We start from the raw sequence: 13,595 nt of genomic DNA on the forward strand, positions 1-13,595 counted from the left end.
CCCCCAGCAGACTGGGGACACCTTCACCGTTCCCCAGCAGACTGGGGACACCTTCACCTTTCTCCAGCAGACTGGGAACACCTTCGCTTTCCCCGAGCAGATGTGACTAGTCTCTCCCTTTTCTTGAGCTGTTACCAAAATAACAGAACACAAATATGGGGGACAGATGGCAGCTATTTGATGATAACCATGTCCTCCTCACGCTCCGTTCTCCTTCTACCTCTTCATCACTTTGACTATTCAGTGCAAATTTACTCCTAAATCAATCAATCACCAAGTCCAGAAACCCTAAAAACTTCCAGTGACTGGCTTTCCTCCGGGCTGAGAATGTGGGTCAGGGTCTCCCTCAGGAGATGGGATCTGCTCGAAAACCAAATATATGATTTATATCTGAAACTTGCAGACTGAAGCATCCTGGGCTGCGCGTCCACAGAAACCACACAGAAAAGAATGAAGAGATTTTTTTTCTAACAGAAGAGCTTATAAATCAAAGCAGCCCACTGTCCAATACTCAGCAGCAGCTCCTATGCAGAGTGAATGTGATGATCTTGAAACTCTCAGGAAAAGGAGAGAAATGCATTACCGGCCACTCCGAAAGGCCTCCGCAAGCCCGAGGTCAGTTTTCTGGTGTTGTTGTCCCTCAGCTCCATGCGACCCACTCGAACGATTTGACAAACAAAACTGATTTTGTCCCTTTTCAGGTCTTTGCTTCCGAGGTCCTAGAAATAATAATTTCCATAAATTATTTTGGAGAACCATTACTCGGTGCAGGTTCAATTGAGAAAGAAGGACTGAGAGCCTCTTCTCTGACCAGTTTTTAGCATATGAATAAGTTATTCACATCACCAAAAGGAACTGAGTAACAATAGCCAATTAATGTTAAGGTATCTGAGAGTGCTGGGGTAAACCTCTGTCATGGGGAATCGAAGGCAAGCTAGAGACGCAGAACAGTTCTGGGAAGACATTTTGTTATTACTGAATTCCCGTGGGTTACAGGCATCCCAGGGATCCATATTCCAGTGGGTAGGGGAGTCAGAGGGAGGTCATTAAAAATAATCATTAGGATGGTGAATGATGCAAAGGAACTCCTTTGGGTGTACTTACAGTAAAGACAGCTCGCAAATTATGTAATCTGTCTATATCTTTAGGCAATCCTGAACTTGACCAGCGAACCAGGTAGTTTTCACTTGAAAACAAAAGAAGTAAGAGCAAATTCACTTTCCAAATACAGCACGGCACGAAACAGACACCCACACTGATTTATGATTACCACCACAGAGGTCCACGATGCAGGCAACCACATGAGCTCAGAAATGTCAGCCACGCCACACAGAGCTGCTCTTCCATTAACATGTAAGTCATCTCCCACACAAGGTTAACAGTTGAGAACGGTCAGTACGAAACCCTTGAGAGGCTGTCATTTGGGATGTCTAGGGCTACAGTTGTAGTGGAACTATTTGCAAATGTCATTTCAAAGTTTATTATTTTAAAAGCACTACTAGTGTATTTAGACTGCCTATAATCTAAAATTCACCATTCATTCATTTATAGTATAAAAGAAATGCCGCACGTCTATTTCATAGCCTATAATAACCAAATATGCCAAATACACAAATTGAATCCTAAGAGGAAGCAATGAAGTCCGTATCAGAAATGATGAGGGGTGCCTGGGTGGCTCGGTCGTTAAGCGTCTGCCTTCGGCTCAGGTCATGATCCCAGGCTCCTGGGATCGAGCCCCGCGTCGGGCTCCCTGCTCCGCGGGAAGCCTGCTTCTCCCTCTCCCACTCCCCCTGCTTGTGTTCCCTCTCTCGCTGTGCCTCTCTGTCAAATAAATAAATAAAATCTTTAAAAAAAAAAAAGAAAGAAAGAAAGAAATGAGGATGAAATTCATCCATTTGTTCTGTTTTCTGTCACATACTAACTTTTAAATTTTTGAATAATACAGGGGCGCCTGGGTGGCTCAGTAGGTTAAGCATCTGACTCCTGATTTTGGCTCAGGTCACGATCCCAAGGCCATGAGATCGCGCCTCACATCAGGCCGCGTGCCGAAGGTGGAGTCCGCCGAGACCCTCTCTCACTCTCCCTGCCCTTCCCCACCTTGAGTGCACGTGAGCTCTCTTAAAAAAAAAAAATTGAATACAAACGAAGGTATTTCAGTTTTAAACCCATACACACACCCAGACACACACCCAGACACACTTCACACATAATTTAAACCTCAGTTTTTCCATCCGAACAAAGAGAAACTTATACTGAGACAAAAGCAAGAACTAGGAAAGAGACCACATTACAAATGACAGGAATGGCAGAGACGAGATTTATAATATTTTGTTCAACAAATATTAAGTGAGAGCCTTTATGTAGCAGGCACTGGTGTAGACACTACCTTCCAGCCAGTCGTGTTGCAGAAATAACAACAGGCCAAAGGACCGAAAATGACATTGACAAAAAACAAAAGTTTGGCAAAGCAAGATTAAGACAAGAGTGATACTATTGGGGGGGGTCTGGAAACATAAAACCCTATGAAGACAACATAGGAAACAATTAGTTCAATCTTTAGTCGCCAGGTCCCTAAAACATTACAAGACCCAAACTCTACATTCAAATACCCACGTGCGTGCAAGGAAGAAGAAAGCAGACACTGGCCCAGATCCCGAAACAGCACTGGGTTCAGCTCCTCACCCCAGTGCTCTCTGTGAGAGCAAGAACTGCCATGGTGCTAGCGCTGTTCTCCTAACACTAACCAGAGAGGAAAGGGCGGAGGAAGCAGGGAAGCGCCACTGACCTGATGAATTTGGACTCCACAGGGTCATAAAGAGACATGAGCACTTCGGCATCTTCTCCGATTTTACAAACCACATTTTTGAGGTTGACAAACAAGGCCAGAGAAGGGGTGGCAGCAAACTTCGCTTGTCTGTTAATGTCTATGTTCTGCTTTTGGGACTACGTAAGTAGAAAAAAAACAGAGTGGACATCAGCGATATTTACCACTAACCCTCGCTTTCTTTCTTCTCGACAGAAGAGGAAACTATGTGCAACCAGTTGGCATAACACAGCAAAGCCTCAAGTCACTTCCTTGTCCCACGTCAAGTTCTCAACACATGCAGGCACCCAGCTGAAAGTAATTATGTCCTCTGCAAAGGTCACAATCCCTTAAGAGTTTGTCCTGAGTCCTGTCTTCAGATACTCGAGTGTCTACGCAATCACAACGGTGTTTACATGCATACTTGCTTAATTTTTGTTTCTGCATTAGGCTAAATCCTCCGAGGACATTTCTGTCTTACTCATCCTTATGTCCTCAGTAGGTGGCACACAGCAGGTGCCCAATAAAGACTTGCTGAATGAATGGCTGACTCAATGAATTGATTTCTGAATATCTGCTATACAGAAGATCCCATTAAAGACCAGGGAAGATGGGGCGCCTGGGTGGCTCAGTCGTTAGGTGTGTCTGCCTTCGGCTCAGGTCACGATCCCAGGGTCCTGGGATCGAGCCCCGCATCCGGCTCCCTGCTCAGCGGGAAGCCCGCTTCTCCCTCTCCTACTCCCCCTGCTTGTGTTCCCTCTCTCGCTGTGTCTCTCTCTGTCAAATAAAATAAAATAAAATAAAATAAATAAAATAAAATAAGACCAGGGAAGATGAAAAAGACCAATAAGACTTGTGTTCCCGACCCTCATCAAGCTTAGAATATGTCCCTCCCTGGGCTCCTGCAAAGGAAATGCAGAGTCAAGTACCGTTTCCCATGACATGAGAACACAAAGTCAGTGTCATTAAGACCCTGCGTCCTACAGTGAAGTAAGTACCGCGTGACCCTCCCCCCACACAGGATGAGCTCCTTTCCAAAGTCCTCAACAGCAAGTTCTGACACTGGGCTCCCTTCCATTCTTCACCGTATGAAATACACAGTTTAGCTGTGCTTTTTTGGGGTTTTCGAGTGCAAATTCTGAGTTCCACTGGTGTTTTGCTAGTGTTGAACGCAGTTATTGGGAAAAGATACTCCAAAGGTAAATGGAGAGCAGACCTCACCTTCTCTTCTTGCAATCTCTCCTCCACTTGCTTAGAAGCTATTTCATGAGCTCTAAAGAGACTAATCGTGCTAGTCAGTTCTGGATCCAAAATGTTCCCGTCTTCATCTCTCACCACCAAGTCCAGGTCAAGAATTCTACAACAACAAAAATTCAGAACTTCATGGACACACACCACGGCCTTTGAAGGTGTGTGTTACTAAGTACGATGTGAACAGCACGGAGAGTTGAAAGCACACACCTACTATATATGTTTGGGGGAAGGGTACACGTACACACACACACACACACACACACACACACACACACACGCAATGACATACAAACCCACGTGCCCAAATACTTAAAACTGGTAGCTGTGACATCATCACTGAGCTGGGCAGAAGAGGGTGGAAGAGCTGGAGCGGAGGCATACCCACCATTCTATTCTGGTAAGTTTTATATCACACAGCTTTCCTTCTACCTACAGTCAGTTCTAATCCCCAGTTAGCCCATCAGAAGATCTTCGATAAAGACATTCTATTGTGTTTCGACAACAAACATGTGGAAGTTATCCACAATAACATTAAGCAACTTTCTGGCCAGATGGCTAGATGAAGTAGCCAACTTAAAACACGAGTAGCATCTGTAATAGATCTGTCCATCTATATCTGGAAACATCTTTTTGGCAACATTCTCTCTGTTTCCCCAAATCCAACAAAATTTTAAGGTGATTTTTAGCACAATTTTTATTTAAAGAATAAACAAAGACCATTATGCAAAGAAAGAAACCAGGAGCTGTGCTACGTGATGTGTTATGGTTTTCTTTTTAATAAGATAACGAGGATCTTAACCACAGATGCCTTATACTTTGCCTTTGGGATTTTCTTCCTGCGATTAACAAGTCTACAGAAGCAGGAAATTTTCGGGGTTTTTTTAAACCATACGGCAATGTAAAGAGTCTGTTGAAAGAAAGATAAATTTCAATTAAATAATGCCTTTAACAGTTATAGTTTTAAGAGGAAAGTTGACTTGGTAATAAAGACTCCAACCAGACAAACTCATCTCTGATTTCTCTTCTCTGAAGGTCACACACCTTAACACTGGATAGGAGTCTGATACCGTGTCAAGCAGGACCATTCTGATAGATATGCTGGGCCATCGCACCATTTGGAAGGCGGTCACAAAGACCTTGTTTTTCCCTCTGAGTATCTATTGAGCAAATCCACTGATGGTGAAGCAGAAGCAACATGTCAGCAACATGAGGCTTTCAAACAAATACAGGCTTTTCGCTCGGCATGAAAACAGCCTCCGTAGTTGCAATGATTGTGGGGTGCCTCAAGAGGACAGAAAGATATTTAAAAAAAAAAAAAAAAGGCTTTCGGGCTCTCATCAATTGTCATTGTAACATGTTTCACTAATGAGGTAAAGCCCCTCTCCCAAATATTACTGCTCATCCAAACCCTGAACCTGTCCCCGGGAGGAGTCAGTGCTGGTATAGGTGGGGGTCAATGCTGGTGTGGGTGAAGTCAATGCTAACGAGGTAGGGAGAGAATCCCTTCTTGCATGGGCAGAGCCAGGGCTGGTTGAAGTTGATCTACAAAGTACCTGGCTTTAGGGGGAGGGGCCAGAGGTCCTGAATGCCACACCACATCAGGCTCCCTGAGGAGCCGAGGCCCAGGCTATATGTACCAGCTGCATGCATCCTGCCAGGTGCACCTCCCCTCACTCCTTCCAGGACAGGTGCTCAGACCCATTTCGCAAAAGAAGAAACCTAAGCTCAGAGACACATCTAGAAGAACCCAGAGCCTGGATTCTGAGCCAGAACCCTCTCATGGCAGAGTCGAGGCTCTTTCCAGAATGTTACATGGAAAATGGTACAGGAAGTCACCTGTCAGGGGTCTTCTTCATGCCAACCATTCTGCGTTTTCTCAGCAACAGTGCTCATAAGGCTCTGAATCCACAGTGAGCTTCCACTATGACGGTAGATCTTAGCACAGCAAGAGGGCCAAAGACTGTCTTATTAAGGACTGTATTTCCAACGAAAGTGTAAATAATGTTTTGGAACACTTCCTTTCTTAACTAGATTGTTCCATGACATAATGTACTTTGGTTGCTTCCCACAGGCAAATTAAGCAGGTGGTTTCTGAATGGAAGTTTACTCCAATAGAAAACAGAATAAAAGCTCCAAAGGTTTGTTTTTTTTTAAGCAGGTCCTCATGAAATGGGTTTCCCTGCAACAATGTCTAATATCCTCCACACAGAAGTCTCTGACTTTTTTTGGGGGGGGGCCGGAAGAGACACCTTCTCCTGTACCCTTTTTAATCCAAATACTATATCTAACTAATAACGTTGTTTTTAGAAACTCTTCACACTTGAAAGGATGAAGTATTAGAAAACAAAATTATGTTATAATTCTGATTTTACAGAAAGGTTCTTTAGTTTACCCAGGGCGCCTTTCAGCTGAACAGCTGGGGACAAACCTCTCCCATTCTCTGAGCATGCTGTCCTAATGTGTAAAATGAGAGGTTCCGATTCTCCCAGAAGTTCCCCAATCTGCTATCCAGCATGGTCCAACCCTGTTTTTTAAAAACTGCGATTTCCAGCCAGCATTCCACATCTTAGAAATCAGAATCTTCAGGAGAGGGTCCCATAATTGCATATTTTGAAAGCTCTCTAAGTGATTCTGATACAGACCAGCATGTGGGAATCATGTGACCAGATCATTTTTAAAGGCTTCTTGCAGCTCTGACATTACAGGAACAACCAAATAGTTATCCCGTGGGAAAGGGCGTGGCCTCACTCCGGTTACAGACTTGGCAGAATCATAATGAAGCAGTCTGCTCCTGCTCAGCATCCGGACGCCTTGCGAAGGGTAGAACGCACAGCGCTGCTAAAGGCATGCAAGCAGAGCTGAGTGGAGGCCTGCTGTAGATGGGAACTTTTGCAAAAGACATCCTTACACAAAGCAAATTATTTGTTGTTTATCTGAGATTCAGATTTCTGGTGATAAGTTTCAAGGTGACCTTTGATGTCCCTTCCAACTCTTAGAACTTAGGATTCCACAAGGCAACCTGGTGCTTGTTATTGCACAAAGTACTACCCGTGTCTGGACTCGAAGTCAAGTACTGTGAGCAGAAAATAACTAAAAGTCCCTTGTCAGGGGAAATCACGGCAGTGTCACCTATGGAAGAGTGAAAATGACAGGTCACCCTGACCCCAGCTTCTCGGAGACAGGAACAGGTTTCGACAATGACTGTGAAAACTCCTGATTCTTAGAATCCAATAGAAAATAACCTATCCTTTTAAAAATGAAAACTATACCCTTACTTTGATGTTAGAAATTGTTTTATGATAAAATATGATTTTAACCTCCTCAAGGCTTATGGTAATGTTATTATACTGGGTAACTTAAGCATGAAATCATCTTTCAAATAAACAAACCTGTTTCCGTAATCAATTTTGGCAGTGACCTTCTTCTTCAGTTCTTTCAGCTCATCCTGTGGCAGAGTTCCAGAAAGAATCTGTGACCGCCATTCAATAAGGTCGTAGATCATGTGCCGCACACTGCGAAACATCTCCCTATTGTCTTGCTATAGAGAGGGGAGAAAAGGCATGTATGAAGATTTTGGTAGGAAAAAACACTGTGGATTGTTTTTCAAATACACATGTAGTATATGCTTTATATGATGGGATTCAATCAATGTCAAAAGCATGAAACAGGAACACGATATGGAGCCTGTCTCGTATCAGGCCCTAAAAGATCAAAGGGATAAGAAGTAACGCAAAATCCTCAATATTCCTTCCAACGTTCCAGAGCATGTGTCCCTGAACAGAGAGGTGAACCAGAGCACAATATGGATGTGGAGCCGCAAACCGAGCCCATGAACTTCTAGTCCGTGGCCCACAGACGGGCTACCCTGAAACTCCCACAGAGTAAGTGTGAGTCTAAAGATCTTGCCATGGAGGGGCGCCTGGGCGGCTCAGTGGGTTAAGCGTCTGCCTTTGGCTCAGATCATGATCCCGAGGTCCTGGGATCGAGCCCCGCATCGGGCTCCCTGCTCAGTGGGGAGTCTGCTTCTCCCTCTCCTTCTGCCTGCCTCTCTGACTACTTGTGCTCTCTCTGTCAAATAAATAAATAAAAATCTTAAAAAAAAAAAAAAAAAACCTTGCCATGGAATCTTCAATATTTTGAAAACTGTGCCCTGTGCCATTCTCAGCACACCAGGCAACTGACCGCCAGGGCGTATTGGCAGCCAAGCTGCAGGGAACCCCACGCACTGTGCTTCATTCGGCGCATATAGAGCAGTTCTGCCAGGAGTAAAATCTGAATCTGCAAGCTCTCGGTGCATTTACATCAAAAGGAAAACACAAATTCACATTTTTATCGTTTTCTACATATTTTGAAGGGGTTGATGGTACAAAAAAAAAAAAAAAGGGCAACAGTTTTGCAACAGCCAAGAAATCAATTCATCAAGGAAATTAGGGACTGCCCCCTAACTCCTAAAAGAAGCCACTGGTTCCTTCCATGAAAAGACATCTAGGAGACACTTAATTTGATAAAATTCTAAACATGGTCCCTACATATATATTAAAACATGGCCATTGTTACTTTTGAAAATAACTTTTGCTCTACATATTTGACCCTCTCATCCCACTATTTCTAGTACATGACCTTCTTTCTAGCAATTTCTAAGATCCCCACCCCCAACCTGTCAGAGAACACCCCAGCAGACTATCCTGTACCGCACAAGCTCCTCTTTATAGTATCATCCTAATGTTAATTTCTCAAAAAACAACTAAATGGTCAAAAGTAATGGTTTATTCCACAACTAGGTTTGTTTCCTCTTACTAATTCATTTTTCTAAAGCCTTATCAAATATCTAAACTTCGTAATATTGTTAACTTGTCTACAACCAGAGAGCATGGCAAAAAAACCAACTCACAGAAAAATACTGTAAGGAATTTTTTTCTAGCTTTGTACAAATCCAACAATGTAAGTCCACAAGAGGCAAACCTGCATTTCTAAAAAGGAAACCAAGGTGATGGCTGGGCATGGCTACCCCCGGCCGGAAGGCTAGAGCCATGCCCACTAACGGATCAGTCAGCATCAGCCCTGTTTGTTTTGCTGCCATATTTTTGTTTAAAAATTGCTAAGTTGAACATGAAAGACCGACTACAAAATTGCTCAGATTTACACAAAACATTCATGGCTAACTTTACGCTTTTCGGTTTTTGAGAACATTTGATGACCAATTACTGCAACTGCTTATTACTGTGCATTTACAAGAAACCACTGTATAATCAAAAACAACAAGCCTGCCCAGGGAGCAGCTGTGGGACTTTTGCAAGTTTTCTGTGTTCCCAAGAAATCGATGCACTGACTCCTCTCCAGAGCCCTTGCTTTGTGCTGACAACATTAGCATATGAGAAATCAACACTCTGAATAGAAATACAGGCTTAACAAAAGGTAATCTTCTGCAAATATGAATTCATGTGCAAAGAAATGCCCCAAGGGAATAGGAAATGGAAGATGTCCGAGTCTCAACTTCCCTGCATTAATAAGGGTTCTTCCATGATTGGGAGAACTGGACAGTTGTACACGGAGCTGGAATGTAAATGACTTCCCCACCTCTGTAACAGGCACACTTAGGTCTAGAAGACTATGTAAGTCTTACTCAAACGATAAGAGACAGACGATGGCAAAAAAAATAAACAGCGACTGTTCTCTACTGCCTCCATAAATAAGCATCCATTACAGCTTAAGAGCAAATCTGAGTTTTCATGATCAAAATATAAACATTGGGGTTACATCCAATGCAGCCTGCTTAAACCTGTCTTCCAAAGCGCTCGAGCAGCCCATCTCCCATTCTGCACAAGGAGGGGGAACCCCTTTATCAGTGTTTTGTCACAGTGGGCATGGTCACACCCCAACACAAAGCAGGTCCAAGAGGACAAACAGCCCCCCAGGGTGGCCAGAACAGGCCATGTGGCCTTCTTCACCCTGAGCATGACTCAGTCCGGAAGTTCTGCTTTTGAGGTTCCCAGGGAAAAGAAAAGAAAAAAAAAAAACCCATTGGTACAGCAAGGTCCAAAAAGACCATTCTCTGTGTTTAAGCTCAGATTCAACGTCCCATTTTCTCACCACATAGAGCTGCCTCCAGATGGTGGACCACTCCCGGAGTGTTGTGGTGACTTCCTGTATGAGCGGGAGGTCGCCCGGGATGACCGTTTCATGTTGCCTAAGGGAAAAGAGGAAAGGACGGCCATGTTCATGGGTTTGTTAAAGTCTGCAAGTTGTACCTTGTAAATTCCAAATCTAGTCCACAGAATTAAATATTTAAGCAAACGGAGAGAAAATACACGAATAGGACTGTGTCCACAGATAGGAACACGCACACCTCTAAGAACGACAGGTAATATTTGTACAGAGCACGAGCGTGTTCACACCCCGCCCTACGTGTAAAGGGGTCTACCTCATACGTCACGGTAAAGAGGAAGGAGGCAAATAACATCCCATTGGAAGGCTTCAGAACGTCAAGGTCTGAGAGTACATTCATAATACGTGTACCCATCGATCTTATAGGTGCCATCAATCCTAGCCAGTATGTGTGGCATTAAAATGCAGGTTTGGGTGAAGATGATTTTTACATTTCCATCATGCATAAAAAACTCATTATATGATAATACAGAAAGCAGTTCTCCTTGGAGAAATATGAACAAGGCGGCAGCTCTCTCAAATGTCCGGAGGTACTCTGACATCCCAACACTCAGATTACCCTTTCCCTTTTCCCTGCACCCCAAGAGAGGTTAACCCCTGACTTATCCTAATTTTTTTTTCTTTTTTAAAGGTTTTCTTTATTTAATTGACAGAGAGAGAGAGACAGCGAGAGAGGGAACACAAGCAGGGGGAGTGGGAGAGGGAGAAGCAGGCTTCCCGCGGAGCAGGGAGCCCGATGTGGGGCTCGATCCCAGGACCCTGGGATCATGACCTGAGCCGAAGGCAGACGCTTAACCAACTGAGCCACCCAGGTGCCCCAACCCTGACTTATTCTTAACTTGCTATCTGTGTGTGTGTGTGTGTGTGTGTGTGTGTGTGTGTTTTAATCATATCAGCCCTTGTTTTCCAGTCACATGCTCTGCATCAGGCCCTGTGAGGAAGGACTCAGAATATTTGGGACTGAGGAAGAGACTGAAGGGAGGCTGGTGAAACTGGGCCACCTGGCCCCAGAATTCCCGAACAGACGGACTCCAACCAGCATGGAATGTGCACGGATTCTGAGATAGGTCCCACCCATGTATCTCGATCTGGCTGGAGCCTAGATCGGTGGACGGGACTCTTACTTGGGCTCACATTGGGGTTTAGGCCTGCAGTGACCCGCTGATGGTCGGGACTCCCCAAGGAAGGAACAGTGGAGTCCCTGAGAGAAGACCAGTCTCTGTGGACAGGTCTGGCCACATGCACCACCTGGAGCAGCAGGGACCAGATGTCTGAGGCAGGGGTCCGTATGGGACCACACCCCACGAAACTGTTTTTAGGAATTCCCCTGTGACGGGACATCATCAGTGTCTATTACAGAATATGGTTGTTACAGCAGTCCTGCCAAGTCTGTCACCGAGGTTCCCAGTAAGGGTGCTGATGAATATGGGGTTCCTTACACTCTGCAATGCCATCCTTAGAAAGCCTCTTGGCGGGGGGGAGGTTGGGGTGGATTTCTCTTCTCTCAACAACTGGGATGTTTCCATCCTCCAAATCCTGAGTTTCATGCTGAATCCACTGGGCTCTTCCACTGGTGATCAGAAACTCGGAGCTCAATTAGACAACCCTGCTTCCACCACATATACAGGGCCTCACTGCTCATGCCGGGTCCTGGTCTTGGTTCTGCATCCTTCTCACTGTCTCCCTCTCCGTAGGCCTGATCTGTCCCTGGAACGAACGCGCAGACTGGCTCTAACGTACCTGCTCTGGCTTTGTTGTATTATGTCTGTAACCACCTCGTTACCTGCAAGGGGTCAGCAAGGTACAAAGCCAACAGCAGCTTTCTCACAGGGTTGTCGGTAAGACCTACGGAAAGAACACCACGCGGGGCGTGGAAGATTGGGCAGGGCACAGCAGGCACCCAGCCAGTGGCGGCGGCTCCATCCCAGGACCCTGGGACCGTGACCTGAGCCGAAGATTACCTGGCTCTAGGTGATCCAGCTAGACTTCAAGGACAGTCAGGGCTGGAGGCCCCGATCCGAGCATCACCCACAGAGAGGAAACAAAACAACACAGGCCGTGTCAAACGGAGGGGTAACCCAGGGCTAGGAGAAGGGCAAGGAGAGCCCCCTGGGAGTAGTGGGCAGGGGGGAAATAGGCTGGGAAGCAACAGAAATGATATGAAAGCATCAGAATAGACAAGGGGCTCCAGTGAAGGGGACAGCCACCGGCGTCCAACACTGCAGGAAAGCACCAGAAAAGCAGCCCTGAGAAGACACTGGAAGCCCAGAAACAAGAGGCACTGGTAGCCACGGGAGCATGGGAGAGCGGACAAATGGGAACTGCCTTGGGTATGGGGGAAAAGGCAGAGAATCGGCGACAGCCGGCACACAGCAATGATGTGGGATGTCTAAGAGTGAATGGGGTACAGAAACAGGAAACCCTGCAAGAGAGACGGGGTAATGACATTGGAGAGCAAGGGAGCAGGTGGGGGTGGGATGACAGAGCGACCTGCCATGGAAAGGAGGAAGGACCGCAGGGAGGGGAGGTCAAGGTCCACAATCTCCGGAGGAAAGGAGGAGCGCTGAGACCACCTGTCAAGCCTGAAGGCAGGAGGGTCTTTGCAAGAAGGGAGACAGAAGGCAGCTGGGCATGGGTGGGAGAGCAGGAGGGAGGCAGGACCAGAGGAGCAGCGTGGGGAGCAAACACAGCGAGCCCCAAAGCAACGGCAGAGAAACTGTTTCTTAACTGCTTCTGTCCCTGGTGCGCCAATCACTCGCTAACTCTGGGGCATCTCCCACGAGCCCCAGGAACAGGAGTCAATCTGTCTGTCTGTGTGGGTGTGACTCCACTCACTGAGAATCAAAATAATCTCTAGTTCACTTTACTATTATGCTTCATAATTACATTCTCCATATATTCTTTTGTATACTCACAGTGCTTTTTTTATAAAAATTAATCAGTCTGACTTCTCTATTGATTCCGATACAGACAGATGTCAAATACATTCAATGCATACTTCGTTTCATTATATCTACAAGAGTCAAAACTTCCCTTTTTTCCTTCCCTTTAAAACTCTGCACACAACACATTTTATCTATATTAAAAAATTCCGTATTACAGGTCATCCCTATCTATGCCTCTAAGTTATTTTCTTCATTTTAATTATGCATCATGCAACTACAGAACCCAAGCTAGTCCTTTTCATATGTTAAAAGTATAGTGCTTGGAAAGGCAATTTTGTAATCAGCCAGAGATGTCATTATGCAGTAATCATATGATTAGTAATTTTATAATTTACATATTTAACGGAGGGTGAAGATGTAGAAGAGACAAAAAAGGAAAACATTTTAATGCTCCTTCTTCCAAGTTCACACCTGGCTATTCATTTGCC

General features: G+C 45.2%; 1 protein-coding gene across 6 annotated transcripts in view; it reads right to left on the bottom strand.

Annotated features, from left to right (window-relative positions):
* DOCK1 (dedicator of cytokinesis 1) overlaps positions 1-13,595 on the bottom strand; it is a 485,590-nt gene that overhangs the window by 405,621 nt on the left and 66,374 nt on the right. For 5 of the 6 annotated variants that reach the window (XM_073884741.1, XM_073884742.1, XM_025880059.2 and 2 more), the window contains exons 5-10: positions 10,148-10,244; positions 7,447-7,595; positions 4,025-4,160; positions 2,786-2,943; positions 1,105-1,186; positions 584-719 (exon numbers count right to left, since the gene is read on the bottom strand). In XM_073884741.1, the coding sequence (XP_073740842.1) occupies positions 584-719; positions 1,105-1,186; positions 2,786-2,943; positions 4,025-4,160; positions 7,447-7,595; positions 10,148-10,244 (758 nt within the window). The remainder of the gene's footprint in view (positions 1-583; positions 720-1,104; positions 1,187-2,785; positions 2,944-4,024; positions 4,161-7,446; positions 7,596-10,147; positions 10,245-13,595) is intronic. The other variant, XM_073884743.1, reaches the window with a different exon arrangement.

Source organism: Callorhinus ursinus, unplaced genomic scaffold (assembly GCF_003265705.2).
Source record: "Callorhinus ursinus isolate GAN/ISIS: 27379988/994484 unplaced genomic scaffold, GSC_fseal_2.0 scaffold58, whole genome shotgun sequence".
NCBI lineage: Eukaryota > Metazoa > Chordata > Mammalia > Carnivora > Otariidae > Callorhinus > Callorhinus ursinus.